This window comes from Anguilla anguilla, chromosome 6, assembly GCF_013347855.1.
Source record: "Anguilla anguilla isolate fAngAng1 chromosome 6, fAngAng1.pri, whole genome shotgun sequence".
In the NCBI taxonomy this organism is placed as follows: domain Eukaryota; kingdom Metazoa; phylum Chordata; class Actinopteri; order Anguilliformes; family Anguillidae; genus Anguilla; species Anguilla anguilla.
Genome location: NC_049206.1, coordinates 48,100,603 through 48,125,649, shown reverse-complemented (window position 1 = coordinate 48,125,649; position 25,047 = coordinate 48,100,603). Strand labels below are relative to the sequence as shown.

The window sequence follows — 25,047 nt, the reverse complement described above, 5'->3', positions numbered from 1 at the left end:
TGACTGTGCCCACGCGCAGTGCGACATTTATTACTGAAAATAGAGCCCTCTGTCATTAATCCTGAACTTTTTAATGTGAATAGTATTATAGCTAAAGGCATATGGTGATGTACAATATAAGGAGTGGGTCTATTTACAGTAACATTTATAAAGATTATTATTTCCAGAAAGCGCATAAACCAATTTCAGGTTTTAATATCCTGTGATATATCCAGCCCCCATAACAGACAGCCTTATAAAACTGCAGATACAGTCCTTCCACAATGGTAATTATAAAGTGCTAACCTCATTCACCTCATAAAACTTTATATTGGTCTTCAGACTAATTAAGAACCACAATGAATCGCACTGAGCATTTTAACATGAACAATGTATGATTCTAATAAAAGAGTTAAGCTTGTAAAGCAGTGAGTCACATGGCATGTAAGTGGGCTTGTGGGCATGCTGGATCATACTTCTGATGTGGAGGTGGGTCTTGCTCACTGTCAGATAATGGCCTGACCCACTTTAGTATTTGGATCAGGGTTAGGTAATAAGAACGTGAGTAAAGATCATAGTAAACACAGAATAGCCAGATTTCAGGCCTCTATTCAAGAGAAAACAGCCTTACAAAGCAGCACATTCTATGTTAAAACATACACTATTTAAAGTAAAGATACAATTTCAAAAAAGTCCTGTTTATTGTATTATTACATCCTTAATTGAATTGTAAAAAGACGATGCCTCTAAAATGGTAAGAGAACAGTTGTTGCTAAAATTTGCAAGTGAATTATTTAGTGCTGCATAACACCATGGCCGATATGTTAGAAAACAGCCTTGTACTGTAAAATGGGATATAAATAACTGAAACAAAACTGCAGGAAGGGAACAGTTAGAAAGAATATTCAAAACATTGCATTCGGAAAAATGAATTACTGGTATGGTCAGAATTCTGAACTCTTAAACAGGGCAATGAGTACTTACATTTTTTGATTAAAAAAGTTTGCAAATACGGGGACATTTCGGAAGCCTACAACCATAAGTCATATTGCGGCTAAATTTACAGAGCTTTATGTCACTCACCTGCAAGTTCAGTTTCTGGTCATTCATATGCTCCATTTGCCACCACAATACAAAAGGGGGATTTGAAAATACTGGTGCAGCTCCAGGCACTAACTGCTGTTTGCAGTTCAAATGAATGTTTTTTTGTTTGCTTTTTCCAAGAGCCCAGATGTGTGTTACAGAAAACTGAAATTGAATCGTAAAAACTGAATTGGAAAGCATATTAAACTAAAATTTTTACCTTGAAATGTCCGAAACTTTGCCAGAATGCTAACCCACACAAGATCCTGGCAACACATTACACATACTTAAAAAAAACAACAACACTGGCTTCCTATCAAGGCACGTGTCAATTTCAAAATTCTTTTTCTCACCTGCAAAGCTCTCAATGACCTGGCCCCTCCCTATCTCACTCATCTGCTGGCTGTGTATGTTCCCCCTCACATACTCCGCTCATCTAATACTGGCACTCTACTCACCATCCCCAAGGGCTGCTCCCTCTCTGTGGAATGCTCTTACAATACAAACATCAGGGAAGCAGAAAGTGTAGCAGAAAATTTCAAATCCTTACTCAAGACCTAACAGTTCAGTATAAGTTACCCTTAGCTGCACTATTGCCTTGATTTGTTTGTTTGTGTTTATCCTTACCCTATTTGCCCTGTACTCCCTCCTGTATTACTGTTCTATATATCTGTTTCGCCTTCTATGTCTGCTGTTTTTCTTTCTCTGAGTGACCTTGAGCTGTGGAAAGGTGCTATGTAAATAAAATGTATTACCATGATTTATTATTTTTTTATTAAAAGTGAAATTTATGAATGCAATTCACGTTCTTCTGGCACTAATTTTTGCCAGTTTACAAGCTTTGAAGAATCTCACTAAAACACAGTTAAAAATAAAATAATGGCAGTAAAACAACAGTTACAGTTCAACAATATGACAGTAAATCTATGGGCAAAAAGTAGTCACTTATGGGTAGGGATAAAATAACCTGATGAAGCAAGTCCCATGAGCTGACACTAGCTGGGAAAGCCTCCAAGAAGATTCTTGCAGTACAAAACTGCTAGGCCATTGCCCCAAGGTCAAAATCCCTCTTATTACAGTAACTGAGACAGGCTAGACAAACAAATTATACTGGACAAAGAGTACTAATAGATCCTTGAGATTGTTGACCTGACACTCCTGACACTGGCCCATACTTGGTACTCCATAAATCATAATTTAAACAAATTATATTACAGCACATTTCATTAATTTAGCATGCAATCTCATCCAGGGTGACGTGCAATTAATGTAGGAGAACATTGAGTGCATTCTCCTCATTTATGTGAGGAATAGCACCAGACCTGGCAAACAACATTCCCAGGCGAGCAAGTATAATGGGACACAAATAAAGCTAAGTTCAAATTAACTATGCTGTGCAAGAAGCAAAATAAAAGTCCTGAATGCATACAGATAATATTCAAAATGAGGCATATTTTAGCGTAATATCTTTTCCCTTTCATCTCCAGGGAGGTGCCTACAGTCAAACCTGTGGTGACCACAACAAAGGTTCCTGAAACAACAGGTGCAGTAAGAAGCCAAACTAACACATTAACTTCATTGGAGTGATGCAAAGAGATTTTTCCTAACTTGCCAAAATCCCAAAATACATTTATTTTCTCTTGCCTCTTAGTGTTGAGTTCAGGTCCAACAGAATCTCATGCACCAATGGACTCGCCAACTGCGATTTCCAGTGTTCCTACCAGTGGCATTCCAGCAGCCACCAAGGAGGTAAGGTCTTTTAATCATTCAAATATTTTACAGTAAGGAAAGGCAAAAATAATACCCAGGGATTTACGGAGGACCAGTTGCTGTCTTTTGCCCTTTTCAGACATTGCGGATGAGCCGATTGCACCCAGCAGCCATATGGGAATTGGAAACTCCCATGCTTTAATACACTACTGACTGATCTCTTTTTCCAGGATACAGAGCTTCCCAACGCCTTACCTGAACAACCATTGGAACAGGTGGTGGAGTTCAGCATTACCATAGTGGATCCAGGCTACAGTGAGCTTCTGAATGATCCGAACACTGCCCAGTACCATGACCTCACGCGTCACCTGCGTGACCAGGTGAGTGGTCATACCCTCAGAAGCCCGTACCGCCCTGGCCACCCTTCCACGACGATCGACGGTCTAATTCCGATTGCTCTATGCTGATGACATGCTCCTGTCAAGATTATGAGCATTGCTTGTCTTTGGAGGCTGACAAGTCTTAAGGGGGATGGAGTAGGTCAGGCACCTGCCTCATATTAATTCCTTTAAGTGCTGTGATCAGGGACTGTCGACATTTGAAACTGTGCCCGGGAGGCGCTTTCTAGAAGTGCACATGCAAAGAAGCCTACACACTAGTGGCTGGCCTGAGAATACCACTGCAATCTGTAAGTAAATAGCTGTTACATTTGTTACGTATATTGCTAGGAGAGTATGTCATTCTTCGGCTAGCAGCCATATAGTTTATACATTTTTCAAGGATATATACCAATGGCATGATATAAAGTTGTGTCAGCAATCTGTCTGCAATAATTGAACACCCATATTCTTTCAGGTCAATTGTTTCAATCAACACATCTGTCTGGATCATGGCCCTATGTGACCTTTAAGACGATAACATGTCATCTTTTGTCATGGATGATGAATGATTATGCTGTAGCTTTTTCAGGGCCACATTGACGCCTGTGCAGAAGTACTACAAGCATCAAGGACAAATTTGAGAGTCTGTAATTTAAAAAAAAGATTTTATAATTATATCTTAACTGGTCCTTTCTTTTCATTCCTTTTGCAGATGCATGATGTTTTTGACAAGCTTCCAGGATTTAAAGACATCCAAGTGTTGGGAATTAGGTTAGTTGGCAGGTTATTCTGATCATTATTTTATTTGAAAAGAGTTAATATCTTTTATTCTGTTTATTTAAAAAGTCATGCTGTGGACATCTGTATGTTTACTGTGGAACAGATTAAAAGAAAATTGACGTTGAATTTTTAGACGATGCGGTACAAAAAGCAATTTCCTTATTACAATGTGTAGAATAGTCAAGTCTGTACTGGATGAACTGGTGAGTCACTGCCCTCACGCTGAGTCTGATTTTAAAGTCTCGGTTGATTGCCTTTTCCCCTGTTTTTGACAGATAATGTACTTCTGTCTTGAGAACAGGGTTGATATTACCTTCTTTAGTGGAGCAGCAGCCTGTCCTCCAGCAATTTTGATAACCCTCTCTAAGGCTTAGCTTATATTTCATGGGTCTATGACCAGAATCAGCGCCTGCAATCTCTTGAATGATTCTATGACCAGGTGCAATGTCTGCATGAGTGGAGACACTTTTCCAAATGGGCATAGGATCTGTAATTTGTATTCACATGGTTTACCAAGGTGGTTGCTAATTACTTTTCACAAGTTTTGCAATTAACTTGCTCATCAGCCATCCATAGCCTGTAAAAATGAAAGGTGATGAAGTTAAAGGTGAAATAATTCCAGACAGTAGCATCGAGATGCATCCATCCCTTGCGTATGAAATAGAACCAGCAGCCCCTTTAAGAGTTTCATGACTGACAACAGTGTCCTCAGTGAGGTGGCTATGTAGATGGGAAAAGCATTTCCCTTATCAGGTATCCTCTTGCTTCTTTGAAGAACACAAAGGGGATCTTGTAAGGATCCTTAGGTCTCCTGCATCTTCTTCTTGAACCTCCTCTAACAAAATGGAATCTACAAAATGATTAACTGCCGTGAAGTGTGGACCAGAATTTATCCTAGTGCACACCCTTGCACAGGGAAAAGGCCACTGGCTCAAACCTTTGACTACTTTCTTTGTTTCTATTATCTAAGTTAATGCAATATGGGCCTGTACATTGAATACATTTCTACTGGAGAATCACCTTCCCCGTCAAATATTTCTTGCCATTTTCAAACCGGTTTTAATGCACTTCCTCCGATTACTAACATTGCATAATACAATGGCATTGCCTTATACCAGTATAATAATATTGCAATTATAGACATTAACATAATACAGAGTTACCTTCTAACCTTTTACAGTTTTTCTCAAATGAATCCCCACTACCTTTCCACTTGCTTGCCAATTTAATGCTTTTGCATAAGGGGATGAGTTGGATAATTGAAGAGACTTGTTAACCTTAATATCTTTCCAATGAACTTTCCATCACCATTTGAAATTAACACCTTAAATGTACCTTAAACCATGTCAGGTAATGGACGAGCCTATTAACATTGTATATCAATATACAAATTAGAGGGGGGGGGGGGGGGGGGGGGCGAGAGAGCGAAAGAGAGGGAGAGATCCAACACCTATTGAAAAGATTTTCGCTGTCCAATAGCATCCAGTACAGTTGGTTACATATTTTTACTGTTTTACAGATGGTATAATGTCATGCTGACTAATAACCTTTTCTCTTCCCTTTTGCTAAAATGAAGTGGGCTGCAAGAAAGTGGCAGGTAATTAAAATTAAGTGATGACAAATGTCTTGTGCAGTAGCCTACCCCCCGTTTCTGTCCTTGCCACCCCCCTCCCCACATTTGATATGTTTGTCAAAATAAAAGCTATTATTTTGACAAACATATTCCTGCTTTTCTCACATTTAAGGAAAAAATGTTTCCCTTTGTACTACATTTATGATCTCTGAAATGAGAGGTATATTTATGAAATGTGCTATTCCAAAAGTATACATACTGTGTAAGCTAAATGTTCAATTAGTGATTTTTTATATTTACCTAAATGCATATTCTTTTTTTTCCGGGGGCGTTTCAGATCTGTTTACTGTTATAACACAACCTATTGAATGTATTGCTAATGGTATTTAATTTCAGTTAAATGTGGGAAAAAATGTGTGGTAAAATAACAGCGCTTTATGTCACATTTGGCACTTCATAAAATAATGAGCTAGCAGAGCTATTGTATACCTACAGCAACTTTGCAATTAATTGACAAATAAAAATGACAAGCCATGAAATCATTTATTCAACCATTAGGTAAATACTGATAAATTTAACAGATATACCATTTTTTAAAAACAAATATTATTTCAAAATTTACATACTGCCCTAATATAGGGTATATTTAGTCCATATTAGGGTCCATATTCAGATTTAATCTGTCTCTTAAAATTCTGTTGAGGGAAAATATCCCCCTGGTGGTGCTGAATACAAAAAAATATTCATTGCAAAATCATTAATTTGATATTTGAATAATTGGCAAGTTATTAATGTTTCATTTGATGGCTTGGACTATCAAAGCAAATAAGAATGATGCCAGTCAGTACTAATGGCTTTTATTCTAATCTGATAATGTATTCACAGCTGATATGACCTCTTAGCCTGCATACAAAGGATACTTATTTACCTTAATCATAAAACCAAAGAAATTAATCAGTGCTGGTCATTACCATAACAATCAAAATGCCAGATGATGAATTAATTTAGTCTCTGGTTTAGCCATGGGTGGACACTGAATATGCATACAGTTCTAATTATGCATTAAATATCTGAAAAAAGAGATGCAGATACATTTCCGGTCAGATTTTTAGGAACAGTTGATGTATGAAAGAGTACAAGTCATATTGGCAATAGAAGTATAGTTGGATGTCATTTACTAACATGGCTAATGGGAAGGTTATGAATACTTAGACAATTGTAAATGAAGCTACTATGCTTTGCCACAGCCGCCTACTGAAATACCTTGTTTTTGGCTCAGGTCCGACGGCATTTCTGTACGCTATGTGCTAACCTTTGAGATGGACGCACAGGAATCTAGTGAAGCTAGAAGTGACAGTGCAGAGACGGTTGATCCAAGCTTGGCCTGGGATGATGGGAAAACAGAGTCCTTGCCTGATGTCAGTCTGAAGGCAGCGGTGGCCAAAACCCTGAGCGAAGACACTTCCCTGCCAGTAGCACTTGATTCCCTCAGCTTTGAGCCAGGTAGGCCCAATATCCTGATTGACAAGTTTCTTGAGTGAAGCATCAATTTGCAGATATAGTTGGAATGCAAGTTAAGAACAAATGTTTTTTCATTTCATAGCACGTTAGCTTGTAATGTCTGCTGGATTTTTAGAATAGCCTTTTAGGCGAACGTTATTTTTCCATACTAGCTAGCAAGGACACATCGGATGGCACATTTTCACATGAAATCCAGATACATAGATGCTAGTTACACTCCAGTCTTTGTTCTTGGTCAATGATACTGAAGTCCTGTGTCCTGTTTCTTTGTTAATAACACTGATTTTTCTTTACTGTTAATTAGATACAGATACATAGATACATTATTTAAAACAATAATCTGATGTAGTGTACCATAACATTTATAGCTCATCCTAAGGCTAACCATCCGAAGAAAAAAAAAACATATTGCACAAAATACTATGTATGTATTTGAAGAAAATATTGGTTGCGTATTGGAATTTTTAATGAATGACATGGATGAATCAACCAAAATAATTTGAATACAACCATGTGCTAATGAATGATTAACCCAAATCTGCATAGCTTTCTTCTGCCCACATAAGCATAAACCTTACACTTACATAAATGTACATTTTTTCATGATCATTATAATTAAATATATATATATTTTTCACAGACATTGATGTTAAACAGAAAACTCAGGCACCACATGCAGAAGGTTCAGGAGATGGCAGTGAAACAGTAAGTTTGGTAACTCTGGTTTAGTTTTTAAACATTTCATTCAAGTGTTGTGTACTATATATTGAGCACCGTAATGTTTGGGACAAAAAACACATTTTTGAATTGATTTGTCACTCCACAATTATATATTTGTAATCAAACAATTTATATATGGTTAAAGTGCACGTTCACACCTTCAGCTTTTATTAAAGGATATTTTTATGTATTTTGGTATCACCATGTAGAACTGTTTGGGACAAATGTACTTTGTGTAAAGAGTGCTGTAATTTGTCCATGGTGAAACCAAAATGTACAAAAATACTCTTTAATAAAAGCTGATAATCTACACTGTAACTACTCGTTACACTGTTACGCTGTAATGTGAATTATTTGATTTCAAGTCTATTGTGGAATACAGAGCCAAATCAAGAACAATATACTTTTGTCCCAAATATATGGAGAAAATCATTTGACTTTAAATATTAACAGCTATTGCTTGATGGCTTCTTTCATAGACACCAGAACCAGACTCCCACAATGATTTGACAGCGATTACAGAGGAGCCAATCATCATCATAGAAAAACCCCGCTTAGATGTCCCACTTACTCCAGTGGAGAAGGAGAATGCCCTTGAGACTCTTCTGGACCCCACAACTGTATCAGAGGAAGAGGCAGAGCAGACTCAAATGGAAACCACAGCCAAGTCATTCATAGATGACAGCGAATCAGCACAGCCTTCCATCACGGTCCTGCCCACCATCTCTGAGGTTGCCTTTGATGACACGACAGAGGAGTCTGACCTCATCTATGTGAATAAATTTGAGCCAACAGACTCTTACCAGCTCACAACACAGGTGGTGGCTGGACCACACGAAGAAGAACTTATTATCACTCATGAGCTTGAATCCATACAGGGGGGTACTGGTGAACTTACAAAAGATGTTGTTCCAGCTATTGAGCTTGAAGAAGACTCAGAGCCGCCCAAGGGTATAATATCGACTGAATTATATCCTAATACAATTTTGAAAGATGATAATGTGTCGCCAACTAGTACAGAAGCTGGTAGTCTTGATCTAGAAGAGACCACATCTGGTAGTACAACACAGATTTCACTCACCACTGTAACAGTAATTCCTCCTGTTGCAGAGGAAGTCACATTAGGGAGTGCAGAGGAATCATCTGATTTCATATTGCCTGTGACAACACTGTCAGCAATTACTCTGCAGCCACCAACAGCAATGATTGTGGATCATCATCCTGAGGAGGAAATTGGTAACTCTAATGTTCTTCAGCCTATGAAAGAAACCGAGGATCTCCATCCTGTACTGGAAACTGACCAGCTAACAGAAGGGACAGAAGACCTACAACCTGTTGTAAAAAGTGATGAATTTCTGTCAGAGGAAACTAACATCCTAAAACCTGATGAGGATACTGATGATCTTGAGTCTGAGGAGAATCTTCCCCATGTAGAGACCCTACAACCTGAAGTGGACCTGAGTGAACTTAAACCAGTGGAAGACATTGAGACCCTTCAACCCATGGAAGATACTGACACCCGTCAACTTGAGGAGCATACAGCTGGGTTTCTGCCCAAAGGAGAAACAGGTGATCTTCAACTTGAAGAAGATACAGGTAATCTTCCCCCTCAGGATGCTGATACCCCTCAACTGGAAGAGGACAGCAATGACCTACAACCTGAGGAAAACCCAGGTCACATTCAGCTTGAAGAGAATACAGGTAACCTTCAACCAATTGATGCTGATAGCCTTCTGTCTGAAGAGGATGCAAGTGCCATTCATCCCGAAGAGTACACAGATGATCTTCATACTGTGGAGGACATAGAAGACTATCTTCCTAAAATGGACGCAGATGTTGTTCAGTCTGTCAAGGACAATCAGCCTTCTGAAGATGCAAATGAACTCCAGCCTTCTACCATTTATCTTGAGGACATTGATTTTGAAGACCTTCAGACTGAAGAAGGTACTGTTGAGTCAACAATAGTGCTTACTGAAAGCCTTGAACCAGAGTTAGATACTGGTGATATTAAACCTGAGGAGGATGATAGAGTTGAAGACCTAAAACCTGAGGAAGGTACTGTTGATACACTAACCGTGTTTATTGAAGACCTTGAACCAGAGTTAAGCACTGGTGATATTCAATCTGCGAAAGATGATGGTGTTGAAGACCTTAACCCTGAGGAAGGTTCTGTTGATTCACTAACTGTGTTTTTTGAAGACCTTGAACCAGAGTTTGACACTCATAATATTCATCCTGTGGAGGATGACGGTCTTGAGGACCTTAAGACTGAATTAGGTACTATTGATCCACTAACTGGGCTTATTGAAGATTTTGAACCAGAATTAGACATTAGTGACATTCAACCTAAGGAGGACCTACAGCCTGTCGAAGACAGTGACAACATTCAGACAGAGGACAATGAAGACTTCAAACCATTGCAGGAAACTAATGAAGTGGTTGCAAATGAAGGTAGTCATGAAATTCCTGCAGACTTAATGGAACCAGAAAGTGAAATCTCCATGCAGCCTGAGCCTACTGTAACTATTATAAAAGAAAATATTGCAAAGGTAGCCTCACAACCAGACATCAGCACTGCAGGTGAGAAGCAGGATTAACTTTCAGAATGGAATGCGTGCTGTGAAATTAAAACATGCGGTTAAAAACAATTACCCTGATAAAACTGTGCAGCTGTATTAAGGATAATTACATCTCACTTATTTTAGGAGAAATTAATAGTCTGGGAATTAGAGTATCCTGCTGTTAAGAGTTATATCTGTTTATAATTTTACATATAGTAAACAGAAGACTTTCAAAAATGAATTCATAAATTATGTACTTAAGTAAGACAGACACTTTATCAGAGGATATAGCTTTGCAAAGGATAACTAAGAGGCAAATTATACTGGTTATTACAACAGCCATAGATATCTTCTGACACATCAACACTGTCAAAAATGGTTTGCAGTCGGTAATGTTGAGTACCAAAGCTGACTTGACTGAAAGTTTTAATAACCCAGTCTGAGAATCCTTTAATATTAATGTATTAATGATAATGATGATGATGATGATGATGATTTTTATTAGGGTCCAAAGAACAGTGCTGGAACCCTATTGTTTTTGCTGCAATTCTTTCTTTTTAAAAGTATCTATCTCAGAAACCCTGAGTCCTAGAGTAACCATTTTCAGCAGATGGGCTGCAACATTTCTTTGACTGTCATGAGAATTTGTTCAGATCCCAAGGCTGCTTTCCCCTAGACATGTTCATAATTAATAATTTATTACACTAACTATGACCCGTAGCAAAGTTGATTCATAAACATGTTGAAAGGTCATGACCTATCACAAATTTAGCCATAAATTACCAACTGTCTGCCAAAGCTCACAAAACCTTTGCTTATTTGTCTGTCTGTCTATCTTGTCTGTGTTCAATCATATGTCTCTGTCTATTTTTCTATGTGTGCTTGGAACTGTATAATTGTTGCTTTAAACTATTATTATTATTTTTTATTATTATTAATAATAAATAATGGTACTAGTAGAAGCAATTCCAATCATTTCTTTTTCTCTCTAATGTATTTACCTTTACCTTTGAAGAGGTGGCAATGACTGAAACTGAAGATGTTTCGGAAGACAGCACAAGCCAAACTGATGACTCTCCCTTTGATGAAGATGACAACGTTGCACCGTCATACCAAGCCCCAGCACTACCTGCACTGGTGGCCACATCACAAGTAGCAAGCATCGACTCTACCACAACTTCACCCTTGGATTCTGTGTTTATACCAGAGGTTGTTTCCACAACCACATCCATAGATTTAGGTCTCTTTGAAGTGGTTTTCACTGAAGCCCCTCTGACCACGTCCATGCCTATATTAGAACCTTCCACTAGAAGCGAGACCACTGCAAAGCCCTCCACCACAGAAGCAACAGTGACAGAGTTAACCGCTCCTGCCACACAAGAAGTGACTGATATTCCTGTGCCCAAAGAGGTTTCATCAGCACCCCCTGAGAGTCTTGTGGTTCCTGAAGTGATTGTTTCTGAAGAGGGTGAGGAGGACAACATTGAAGTAAGAGTGCAAGACATTGCAAGTGAACTGGACCGTATGGATGTGGTGAGCACTGAGACTTTTGACCTGTTAGGGTACGGCAGTGGTGACCCCTTCATCAGTGAAGAACACCGGTTTGAGACAACCGCTCCCCCTCCCCTGAAATACCTGACCACTCCCTCCATGACCACGGCCAACAAGGGCAAAGAGTTAGTGGTCTTCTTTAGTTTGCGAGTCACCAACATGATGTTCTCCGAGGACCTCTTCAACAAGAACTCGTCAGAGTACCGATCACTGGAGAACACCTTCCTTGAACTGGTAGGTAAAAAAAATTTGTGTTTTGGTTTTCTATATTTAATGCACCAATATCTTCATTGTTCAGCCTCAATGTCCTTGTATTGACTATTGAGTATTGGGCATCTGAAGCAGCTGTGAATGAATAGAGACAAACAGGCATAATATATTTTGGAGAATTTCTGCAGTCACAAGGAATCTGTGCCCCCTGTGGCATACAATCATCTCCCTTCTTACATACAAAAATGGATGCAAGCTGTGTACCCACAGCATGAGGTAGGAGCCCTTGCTGTGAAAGCTTACAGGCCTAAATGCTGCTGCAGGCCTACGCATATTAACACTCATGCTGTCTGTACAGCAGACTAAAGATTTTCGCCTGAGATATCTCAGCTTCAAGTATAGACAGATATAAACACTGTATTTCCCCAAGTCTTAGAAATACCTGTTATGTCTTTCTCAAAATCTAACAATAATAAAAGTAATGAAGAGACGTCATTTTATGCACAAGTTCCTGCTGTTGGTGATAAACAAACACCCTGATCAAAATCAGACATGAACATTTTGGCAAGAAAAACAACTAACCTTTTCAAATCTCTACATAGTTCCGCTCCCCATTAGATACTGTTATTTAGTCAGTCAATCTTTTGCCAAGAAAATTGGTTCAACTGCGTTTTCTGTACACAAATGTGACTGCAAATGTATGATTCATTTAATTTATGTTAGGTTCAAGTCTGTACAAGGTACATTTTATATCAATGTCCTTACCCTTTTAGGTTTTCATTAGTGAATTATAATTCTCAGTGTGATTTTGCAGTATTATTTCAACAATATGTGAATTTGGTAAACTTGAAGGAAAGCTATGTGCTGGGGTGGGTTTGAGGTCAGGGCTGTTACACTTGAAAGCACAGATAACCAATTCAACTGCTGTCATTTAATAAGCCAAAATGTGGATGTAGAGGCTGCATAGCAAGTAGGTACATTTTTGTTTACATCTAGGCATGGTTATATGAGTCCAAAGACTGGATATATCCTGGGGAGATATATTGGACACTAGAATAGTATTTCATTTGTAGTCCTTCTGTGTTGAGTCTTAATATCTAATGTTTGCTGGAGATAAAGCCTGGTGCACAATTTTGCACGCTCAGCCAATGAAAGCACTGTATACACTTACAGACAGAAAATGCTTTCAGTTGTAATATTCTTTCGTGGGCCTTAGATATAGATTCTCTATTTGTAGCGATACAAAACACTGGTTACCCAAAAGCCAACACCCTGACTATAAGAGTAGAGTAATGCTACTTGTAACCTGGTTCCTTTATTTTCTCCTTTGCAACTCTGAAGCACCATGTCTAGTCACTGAAACAACCATTCTATATAAACTCTTCTGTTGTTCTTGGAACTGAACAGTGTTTTCTGAACCCTGTCATTGTCAGAAATTCTACACATAGCTGCAGAACTATTATGTTGTTGACTTGCTTGTGGTCTACTTTGATGCAGAAAAAAACCCAGGGTAGTTCACAACAGGTTTAGACTAATTTACTTGGACAAAGGTTCCATGCGATGTTTATGCATGAGTTTCATTTTTTAAGCAAGATTTCCTCTTTCAAAATGGCATGCCCCACAGCCTGCACATGTACTTCTCAAAGTGGATAAGTTTGCAATTTTGCTTTCCACTTCTTCACTCTGAAGAGCTTTGGTGACATTAGAACAAGTCAAAGATACATTACAGGCTCTACTTTTGCTTTTATGTTTTATTTTTCTTCCACAAACCCAGCTGACTAAAATTCCCAACACGTGCAGCAACTGAATTACTGCTTAGACTTTGCCTAGACTTCACAGTTAGTCCATAACTGTTCATTTTATACAGGTCTACTCACTCCAATAATATAATATACCTGTACTTGCAATTGTCCTAAACTAGCACTATATTGTTAATAAAATATTCAGCAGTGGCAAGACCCCCCCCCCCCCCCAAAAAAAAACACCAAAAAATCCAAAAAACGATTGTTTCATTGATGTCCCCTGAATCCATCCATCCGTTATCTATCCCAAGGAAGGGTCGCAGGGGGTGCTGGAGCCTGTCTCAGCGTGCATTGGGGCGAGAGGCAGGAATACACTCTGGTCAGGCTGCCAATCTATCACAGGGCACATACCCCATTTACTCACACACGCATACCTACAGGCAATTTAGTGTCTCCAATTAGCCTACATGCATGCCTTTGGACTGTGGGAGGAAACCAGAGTACCCAGGAAACCCACACGGAAATGGGGAGGACTCCACACAGAAAGGCCCCGAATTCGTGCCCAGGACCTTCTTGCTGTGAGGCGTGCACTACTGTGCCGCCCTCCCTAAGTTGATATGATTTAAAATAACATGGAATATGATGTAGTGATGTCAAATCTATGCCCTGCAAGAGATTGGCGGCCTGTCCAGGGTGTATTCCTGCCTCTCGCCTAATGCACGCTGGGATAGGCTCCAGCACCCCCCGTGACCCTGCTCAGGATAAGCGGTTATAGATAATGGATGGATGGATGATGTAGTGAATGAGCTAGCACTGATGGCTGATGTGCAAATGAAAAGCAAAGATATCTTGTGAATAATACGCTTCGGTATCGAACAGTAAAGGCTCTTTCATGCGCTTTACTAATTTGCATTTAATTGTTTGTTGGGAATTACCGTGGGAACCGTTGGCAACAGCACATGGACAGCAGAGTGGTGGCTAATCACGTGGCTCTGTGTTGTGATGTCAAAGCTACACATGCATTCCAGTACTTGGTATGCTGGTGATTGCTTTGAATTATGTAAGAGGCTTTAGGTAATGCTATTTAGCGCTATACAACAACTGCTAGTGTTTTATTTTTAGCTGAACCCGTGGAAGTAAAAACAAATCCAATTTGTGCACATACAGGTGTAAAGGGAATGTGACAGTAAAATGTATACATTTACTGAAAAAGGATTGGATTGTGATTGTGTTTGCTTTTGTCTCAAAGCACAAGACAAGCAAACATAATGCTTTTTTGTGTTTAGTGATATAGAGATACATTACCAGTATAACACTACATGTCAAGAACATTTTCAAACATGTTCAAATTCCACAGCACATGAAAGAACAGGAGACACTGAAACTCTTAAATTGTATTTTTAATAATTCATTTATATGCTAAAAAGCAGGTTTCATAAAATCTTCCTGTAACAGCTGCTGTGGGGAAAATTGTGTTGAAAAAAGAGAGACTGCTGAACTGCATAACTGAAATAAGCTGTATGTGCATTATTGAAACAGTTACGTGGAATACATTTTCTTTAGACGGTGCATTTTCTTATTGTTCCTACTTTATGAGATTGGGATTTGTTATATTACATTCTTCCTTTATTTTTTACAACAAATCACAAAGACGCAATTGGATAACATTCCGAAGGTAAAAAATATGGCTTGCATTTACTCAGCACTTGTTTTTAGCTTATTCACTTACAAATGAAGGCAATATATATATTTTTTTCACAAATACATCTGGCAGGTTAATTTTAGTGATTTGCTTTGGGAAGAAAACAATCTAACACATGCATAGTTAAGTATTTTGAAGAAAGCCAGTCCTATGTATTTCTGAAATGTAAGGAACAGATGAGACAGAGAAATCTTTAGGAGAAACTGCAGCAGTACATGCAGTGTGATATAACACAGTACAGCACAGTAATAGGCATTGATGCCTATGTCCACGTAATTTCATCCAGTAATTTTACCTGTAGTTCAATGATTCAGCACTGTTGGTAAATTTAATGGAATTTAATAATCTATGTAAATATGTGTGACAGTGTGTCTATACTGCATGTGTCAGAAGAGTTACATGTCGCATGTAACGATTTGCATATATTGTCAAAGGATATATAGTAGGACAAGACAATCCAATGAACAGATATGAAAAACTCTTGAATAGTACAGGCTCTGTTTGTTTTGGCAAAGGAAATTATGTAAACTTTATTCATTCCACAACATACTCCCAGACAGGAAGCATGAAAAAATAATGTTACCTGGGAAATGAAACAGAGACTGATTAATTCCACCATGAATTGTCAAGATATGATGATTGTGATGCCCAAAATAAAACCACTGCCAAGTTGTAAGTTGCAGAAATTTCCATATTGTGGGGAAAGTGAAGTATTTGATTTGATTTTCAGCCTTTACACTATGTATCTCACCTTTAGGCTGTCATAAAAGATTACTCAAAAGACTGGAGGTAGTATTTCTGTATTTCGCTAAATGAACCTATCGGTAGCATTTCATAAAGAGTAACGTGATTGATTACAGCTACCGCAGAGGTTAGTTGTTGTTCGGTTCCTTAGGGTGCATTAGCATTCAGGCAACATGAACAAGTGAGCCCGTGGATGCACGTGTGATTGGTGCTTTACAGCTGAGTGGGAGTGCTGTTGTAGTAAGAGGGGTGGACAGTTCAGAAGGCGATTTTGAAGAGTAGGATCCACATGGCGGCCTGATTGCCTCTGTCTTTGCTGGATTGCAGCAACAAATCTCAAAGGAGGGCCAAAGAAACTGCTGCAGAACTTCCCACAGTAAGAGAGGATTGTAAACTCGATCAAAGTATTTATTTATTTGCAGCAGTGCTTCCATTTGAAAACACATGCTCCACAGCAGCTAAATTGCAAATAGTATTGCGTGTGCAATATAAAAACACAGTTTAATTGTAATCTACCAGCTACATTTAAACCAAATAGCAGAAAAGTATGCATTCTCACATTGATAAATGGGATAGTGCGTTTTATTCCAACTTGTCTTAGACCATAGAGAAGCAGGTGATATATTTTCAGCTGGTTTTCCCTTTTGTAAATTGCCTTATTGTAATGCAAATGTGAAAGTGAGTCAGCTCTGAAGGTAATACTGGTGGTCATGGTAACATTAAAAAAAGCCTAGGGTGTCAACCCTTATTACAGCAGAAGATATCAAACCGCGTAGCATTATCTTTTGACTTTGTCAATCATATAAATCGGTCTCCATTGACCTCTAACAAAATCCCTAGATTTCAAAGAATATTAAGCTACATCACATGTTAGATCATGACAGGGTTGTTCAAATGATACCGACGCTGTATTTGTAAAGGTCAAGCTTTGCCATTGTTAATGAAAAAAGCATTCATAATTAAATCAGAACAACTCTTAGCACAATCATTGTTCTCATCATAATTTTTTAAATGTCGAGTTCGACAAAGATTCTGTTCACAGTATTACCTACTGTACGGTACAATGGTTAGTAATATAATTTCTTTCACTTTATCTATTGTAAAAATGTATGAGTTGTAAAAAGCATTTTGCTCTGTTTAAATGTAAAAACAAGGTTTTTGAGCCCAACTGATACAAACACATAGGACATGTTAGAACCAAGTCAGAAGACTAGTTCTCCATAACCTTATTCAACCTTATACACACTTAGCACTTGCCAGAATACAAATTAATTCAATAAATTCAATAAAATATTGTAAAAGAGTCACTAGCTCTCCCCTAAACTGAAATCTAACATTTTTTACTGTTACTTTCTTTGATTAAAATTTATTTTAGTGAACAAAATTTTACACATTCATTAATTTTACCACTTAGCTGAGGATACAGCTCATTTTACATAAACTGAATTTGTGCCTAGTGTGCCTTGCATTTTTCTTTAAAAGCACGATTTTAACCCAATTAAGATGCTTTTTCTGTTTTTTTTCCTCCCAAGGAAATAAATGTGAGTTGTTGCTTTCTTAATCACAGATAAGCATTAGTTGTTCTGTAAACAGCAACTGAACCCAAAATGTCGTCCAGATACATAGTTTTCTCCATCTGGCAGAGAAATCCTTTGACTGAGGTTATTCTCTCCACATACAAAGCAGGCTGACAGCCTGGGGGAAGTGTGAGAATTAGTGGCATATCCAGGCACAGCTCTTAATGCTGCTTATCACTCCCTGTTACACTGGCACTGGGCACAGCTGAACTGTACACCACTATAATTGTCCCTGTCCAGCCCCTCATTTCCGAAAAGACGTTTTCACGTTTGCAAAAGAAACGATAATTAGAAAATGCAAAAGAGCAACACTTAACTATAACATGAAGTGGATAAAAATAAAAGCAGCGAAGTCGAGAGGAAGGCAATCATTGATTTGACTTTTGTCAAAATGTTTTTTTTTTTAATTGACAATGCTTTTCACGTGAACCATTTACCTTCTATTATTAATTTCATCAACTGAAAATAATAGCAAAGGGCAATATTTTACTCAGATGACTAGCTAGGTCTCCACAACTAATGGCTTTGAAATCAGTTCAGTGTGATGTCTGCCCATTTTTAAAATGGGCCCTTTTCAAGAATGCTATTGTTATTATCATTTCAATCTAAAAAATATGCTTGTATTATGATTCTATTATACTTGTTTCAGGCTCATCAGCAAAATAGTTGCACAAGCCAAATCCAAAGACGAAGCCTTTGATAGAATTTTTCAGATTGCTAGAAGGAAGAAGCAAGTCTCAGCTATTAACTTGTAATGACTGTATTCATTTATTCAATTGTTACGTGTACACACACACACGCATACAAACACACACACACACACACACTGTACAACAGTAACAGTTAAATATAAATATATTTATTATGAAGTGCATTGCCGAGACCAATGGCAACAACTCAATATCTGCATAGATGTGTTCTTATAAAACCCCAAGGCGATGTTATTCTGTAAAGAACAAAATCCTCAACTTTGATCGACAAGGCTGCCAATATTGTGATATCTGATCTTTTCAGAGTGCCACAGAATCTATTTCCAGGAAAAGGCACAAATAAGTGTTTTCACTGCCTCCGTTCTTCAACAGAGAAGTATCAAAGTGTATATTTTTAAAACTCAGAACATTTGCACAACATGAAGGAGATCTTTACAATCCTTGACCTGAAGACTGAAAATACACCTTATTTTTCAGATGCCTTTATCTCACTCTTTATATAACTGGGATGAATAGCAAATCATGTTGCATCAAAGCTAAAATGTGCCAGAATAAATCGAAACAATTTAATAAATTGTGTCCTTCAAAAGCCAGGACATTCTGATAGGACACTTTAGTGATAATTGAGCCTGCCTTTTTGAATAAATATAGATGAAAATTCATTGTGAACCTGAAGTGGGCACATTTTTGTGGAACCTGTTTTCAGATCTGAAGTATGCCTAGGATTTTCTCAGTCATTAGAAAGTAAAAAATCCTAGGCAACAAAAATATTCAACCCTCACCATGAAATGCTGTCTTAAGGATGACAGACTTTTCAAGACAGAGAAGAAAATACAACCCGGAAAATACAATACTATGGCTGACAAATCACTACAGAAAATGAGTTCCTTACAGGCATTCACCTTAACATACATTTGGTCCTGCTTTCTTAATATAATCTCAGAGATCAAAGACCAAAATTCCTTCAGTTTACAAGATATCAAAAGACAGAGAGGGGGCAATAATAAGTACCATATAAGAACAAAGAATAGCAATGTAAAGCGATCTATTCAATGACATTTTTTTAATGCAATTTTTTTTTTTCATTTTGTACTTTTCTGTTTTATTTTCCAGCTACTCCCTTATCTGCAGTCGAATCTAACAGGATTCAAGCAGCTGGAGATTCTCAACTTCCGGAACGGGAGCGTCGTGGTGAACAGCAAGATGAAGTTCGCCAAGTCCGTCCCCTACAACGTCACGCAAGCTGTGCACTGCGTCCTGGAGGAGTTCTGCAATGCGGCCTACAGGCGCCTGGACATTGAGATTGATAGCAGCTCTCTGGACGTGGAGCCTGGTGAGAGCAGAGCCCTCTTTAATCTTTTCTGCCTCCTGAGAGAACAAGGATAGGGGAACTGGCTGTCTAATACCGGGTCACGTTAGCTCTACTCACTTGATACTCCATTAACGTGCATGGTGCTTTTCACTTCACAAACATCTTACTGTCTGAATGGACAAGACATAAAGCACTGTAGACCACATAATGGAGGTAGAGTGCAGATACTGCACTCTCTGTTAAGCCTTTTTTTTTTAAAAAGCTTCTAAAAACATTAGAATACGTAATTCGGTGCAAATGTAGGGTGTCATTGGATTGCATGCAGACTGTATCACATGGCAAAGAGGATTGTTTTTTTGCATTAGAAATGCAGCCTGTTTAATAATGTACGGTGACTTTGGAATACTGCACAAGGTAAAACGCTTTAAAACAGCCCTCACATAAAGAGGAGGACCTCATGAAAATCAATCGGGCGCCCTTGAATACCTTGCCCGCATAGGAGGATTGTCAGGACAAGGAAGCAAGGAACGGCAGCGTTTCATTAATACTAATGCAAGCCTCCCTTCCATCTTTCAGCTGATCAAGCAGATCCTTGCAAGTTTTTGGCCTGCAACGAGTTTTCCAGCTGCGTGGCAAACAGACGGACCAGGGAGGCCCAGTGCCTGTGTGACCCCGGCTACGTCGCCATGGACGACCTGCCCTGTCAGAGTATCTGTATCCTCCAGCCAGACTACTGCCTCAACGGGGGACGGTGCGAGATAGTACCCGGTCATGGAGCGGCTTGCAGGTACCTCAGAATGAAAAGACCATTTTAAAGGCACCCTGCTTCTCACAACCTCTGACATCACGTTCACACGTGTTGCTCTGCTTCATCTCATGTATAATGTGTGCATTCATTTGAGTTAATTTAAATGTATTTTATTATTATTATTTATTTTTTTTTTTTTACAAATGCAGACTGTTCTCAAACAATAGATTCCTCCGCCTTCGCTCCCCGGGCAGACGAGCATTGACTCTTCTGTTTGTTGTTCCGTTGAATTTAAAATTGATCTCGCATTCCACGTTCCGCTGTGGTGGGTGCGAATGGAGGCTGTGCCAAGGCGAAGACTAAAATGTGTCTACATCGCTTACCTTTTTCTAACCCACCTCTTTCAACCTCTTTAGATGTCCCGTAGGTAGATACTGGCACTTTCGTGGAGAACGCTGCTCTGAGCTGGTGACGCAGGCAGTAGACCCCTTCCTTTTCGTAGCCTGGCTTGTCGGGGCTCTCATCTTTGTTTTCGCTGCGATAGGTGTCTTGATTAAAAGGGAGTGTATACGGACCACACAGACAGTAATGCTGGTGTAAGCGCGAACCTTCTTTCTGTGAACTGTACTGTGTTCCTGCCGTGGTAGCTCGTTTTCAAAAAGCCACGCGGCGCTTTTTCCTGTGTGATAGACACATCCACAGTCCTTCTGCACTGGCGAGCACTGTGGGACTAGGCTCAGGTTCTTTTTTTTTTTTTTTGCTGATAAAAATGTCCCGAATCCCAGAACTCACTGTTGTGTCAGTTCTTTCAAGCTTACTGAGAAGATATGTTACTCAGCTGAACCATACACCTTAGCGTGGACTTCAAAAGAACTGAAGTGTCTTAGTAAACTGAACTATGTATATCATCTCAAGCGATTATCACCTAAGCAAATTCCGACATTTGCAGTTTGGCCACCCTGCCTCTTTGAATAATCTTACAAATTTAAGATTAACTTCTTTCTCTACGCAAACGTACTGTGTGCCAAGCATTAATATGTAAAGCCCATGCACCAGTATTTCCTCTTTTGAAAGTTTAGCCTTCACAAAGAATGTGAAGGATATATCTTGAAGCATACATAATTTACATTATTCATTTTTGGTATTAATATCTTAATATAGAGCAATAAAAGTAAGCCAGATTCAATCTAACCACAATGTGCACTGTCCTTAATTTTGGGTGAGAGATTCTAGGAAGGTTACATAAATTTTTATACAGTTGGAGAAAGTTGAAAGTAAAGCTCACTAATGGTCTGTCACAAACTGAGTGATGGCAGCAGCTCAACCTGTCTTGGGATTCTCAGCTTGAACCTGATGGAAGCAAACCTTCAGGTCTGAATTTGCCGTTTTTGATTAAAAGATTTCATAATCTCGTCTGGAGTCTTGCTAACATTATTGAATAACCTCCAGTGCTACTGAAAAAAACCTGCTAAAATAATATTTCTGACTTGCCTAGACAGACCAGACCAGTTTTGATAATGCCCAAAAAAACAGATCAAATTCCTTTATCAGAAGAGGATACTGCAGTGTAATATTAAGCAAGAGCTTTTAATTTTTTAACAAGAGCCTTATTGTTCAGTGCGCTTGTAGATCTCCTGACTAATATATCTTCTTTACAGCAAACCTCTTGTCGTGCTTCACCCGCTGTGATTCGTTTCCCTTGGACTAATGCATAGTGACAATCATTTTCTTGTCTATTCCTTTGTTTGTTTGTTCTAAAATACACATTTGCACAAAATACGCTAAGCCCTGACCATTTTTTCTCAAATGCTTATCTTTCAGGTATTCAGGTGGTTACACACTACCAGAGCTGACGGGTTAGTTACAGACATGATGGATTTTCAGCACTTCAGGCCACACAATGAGGTAAGTACTGACTGCCTATAAAATTCTCCCCGGTACACAAGGAGGACAGCTTTCAGTGTAAAGTAAATATGACACATCTTATGGCTCAAGTTTAGAGGCAGATTTAGCACATAGTCCACAATTTACAAAACGCATAAAACTAACAGAGCTGTTTGTTCTGAGCTCTGTTCATGTTAAAGAAAAACTTAAATTAGCCTTTCTCAATTACCCCGGTGAAACTTAATCCTCCTTAGATGCAGGAAACAAAGCTGACTGAGAGCAGTCTTCACAACAGAGGATAAACCCCTTACTGTGTAACTTAAAGTTTTTGAAGGCATAGTCTATATTAAGACTACACTTGGGGACATAATCCTATTATTCATCATGCGGTTGTTGTTTATCAATCCACGTTTTTGTCGAGCATCATTTCTATGCCAAGATGTGATTAGGCTGGCTTTGCTTTAGTTATTTATTAGGTCTGACTTTGTGCTGTTAGAAAACATATCCATCTGACTTAAATTTTTATTTTTTTTACCTTTCAAACCTTTATAAATTGTACTCTAAATCGTTTTCACACATCTGCATGTATAAATATATGTCATATATAATTCAAAGCACATTAAAAAGTAATTTACATTGCGCAATATGCTGCGATAAAAATTTTACATTTGGGAATGATTACTGATGCTGTAAGTGCATTATGCATGGGTGCAAAGCTATCTTGGCTGAGCATGAGAAATAGGGTAATGCGTTATTAAACAGATTTTTCTCGGTTACCTTACTAATTAATCAGATCAATAAAATAAAATACACTGCCCATCACTGTTTATGCAATCGTTTTAAAAATGTGAAGAAACCTAATGTTGCTATTGAAATGCTTGAAATAATTCTGCTTCAGTAGAAAAAAAAATGAATAAATGAAATACCCTTGTGCCTTCCTTTAACAGCCAAATTATTCAAATGAACAAAAGCATAAATTGCAAGAGAAAATCATTACGCAATCACTGTACAGTGTACTTTACTCATAATTAAACAACCTGCAAATAAGTAGTGCATGGCTGATAACAAAGTAATCATAATCAGAGATGTCTTGCATTCATTCATGAGGTAATAACACTGTCACCGTCTTAGCTTGGAACAAACATACAGACATGCTAATACGAGCCATCCCATGTGTCTGTGTCTCCGACTCCTGTAGACATGGCAAGTACCACATGGATACAGGACTTCCTGCTTTGACTTAAGGACAGTTTACCCAGTGGGGTCAAGATACCTAATGCTTTGAAAGGACCATTTTGTAATGGGAAGAAGAATGGTGGCTGAGATGCAGACACTGGCAGAAGGAGAAGAGGAACTCAAAATGGTGTACACTTCCCCTTAAGATCTCTACATTTGAACCTTGGTCATCCCGAATCAGAAGGAATTTCCCCCCATTTCTACAAACGGCCTTTTTGTTGGCAGACTCGATGAAAAGTTGCCAATAACTACGATTTATGAGCATTACCGGCAAGACAGATGGGAAAACACATTTGACAAGGGTGGGAATGCGAACGCTGTGCTGCAATTGACAAACACATATTTTCCTGTAATGATTGCCGATTGCATTTTAATCTTTTTACTGTGGAGCTTTGGACAGAATTACATATTGACGATAAGTAGTGGTTTTCTCCACAGGCATACCCTTGACAAAGGTTAAATGTGTTTTTTTTCCCTCACAATGAGGTACTTATCCAAGAACTTACATGCACCACAGTGTCATGAGCAGGAATGGTGTATACAATCGTATAGAGATGACAGTTTAATGTTACCTCAGTGTCCTCAAAATTACATGAAATGATTATCAAAATGTTTACTGCGGACATTGAATTTTGCAGTTCTTCCAACAGGTGGCGCTTTTCTGTTAATAGCTCATGACAAAGTCAAGGTTCAGTACATGCATCATTGGCCAGAATTTGTATATCCCAGAATACTGAATAAGGTATACTGATGTGATGAAAAGCATAAATTGGATGCTTTTCGTCAAACGGACGATCTCCTATTTCTATGTTTAGCATTGTGGGTTAAAAGTGAATGTTTTTTAAGTCGCGTTTTTAGCTTAAAATAGGTCAACTTTCCTCTGTTGCGATGGTGCCGCTAGTTCACGTAACAGAGAGCAGTTCCAGTGTAGGCAAACTGAAGTTATGCAGAGCACGACTGAAGAATAACACCCTTGTTTAAAATACAGAGGGCAAAAGTGCATGAAAAAGTAGGACGTGATGTTTTTTTTTATATTTTACATGCCGTTGTTAAAACAGAACAAAACAAAAAAAAAACAGAAAATAAAGTCAATTTTCTTACAAAAATATCCTTCCTTTTTCATGAGACATTGAAGAATTCTGAAAACACAGAGCTTCTAACATCTAGAACATACTGCTACCCACATTGGTGAGAGACCCGCCTGTTTGCATCTCAGCAGGAGGAGGAGAAGGTGACTGTTGGGATTTCCCAACAATGGTGATGTAACGTACAACATTCATCTGATGTCAAGTGTATGTGTGGGGGGGGGAAATAACAATTTGAG

At 38.6% G+C, this 25,047-nt stretch overlaps 1 protein-coding gene across 1 annotated transcript in view; it reads left to right on the top strand.

The window, feature by feature from the left end:
- The window catches only part of LOC118230201 (interphotoreceptor matrix proteoglycan 1-like), a 32,272-nt gene extending 11,069 nt beyond the window's left edge, over positions 1-21,203 (top strand). The window contains exons 5-14 of the mRNA XM_035423014.1: positions 2,550-2,610; positions 3,003-3,152; positions 3,865-3,923; positions 6,785-7,008; positions 8,323-8,697; positions 9,109-9,690; positions 11,605-12,092; positions 19,657-19,876; positions 20,432-20,642; positions 21,020-21,203. Coding sequence (XP_035278905.1) covers positions 2,550-2,610; positions 3,003-3,152; positions 3,865-3,923; positions 6,785-7,008; positions 8,323-8,697; positions 9,109-9,690; positions 11,605-12,092; positions 19,657-19,876; positions 20,432-20,642; positions 21,020-21,203 — 2,554 coding nt within the window. The remainder of the gene's footprint in view (positions 1-2,549; positions 2,611-3,002; positions 3,153-3,864; positions 3,924-6,784; positions 7,009-8,322; positions 8,698-9,108; positions 9,691-11,604; positions 12,093-19,656; positions 19,877-20,431; positions 20,643-21,019) is intronic.
- The last annotated feature ends 3,844 nt before the right edge of the window (positions 21,204-25,047 follow it).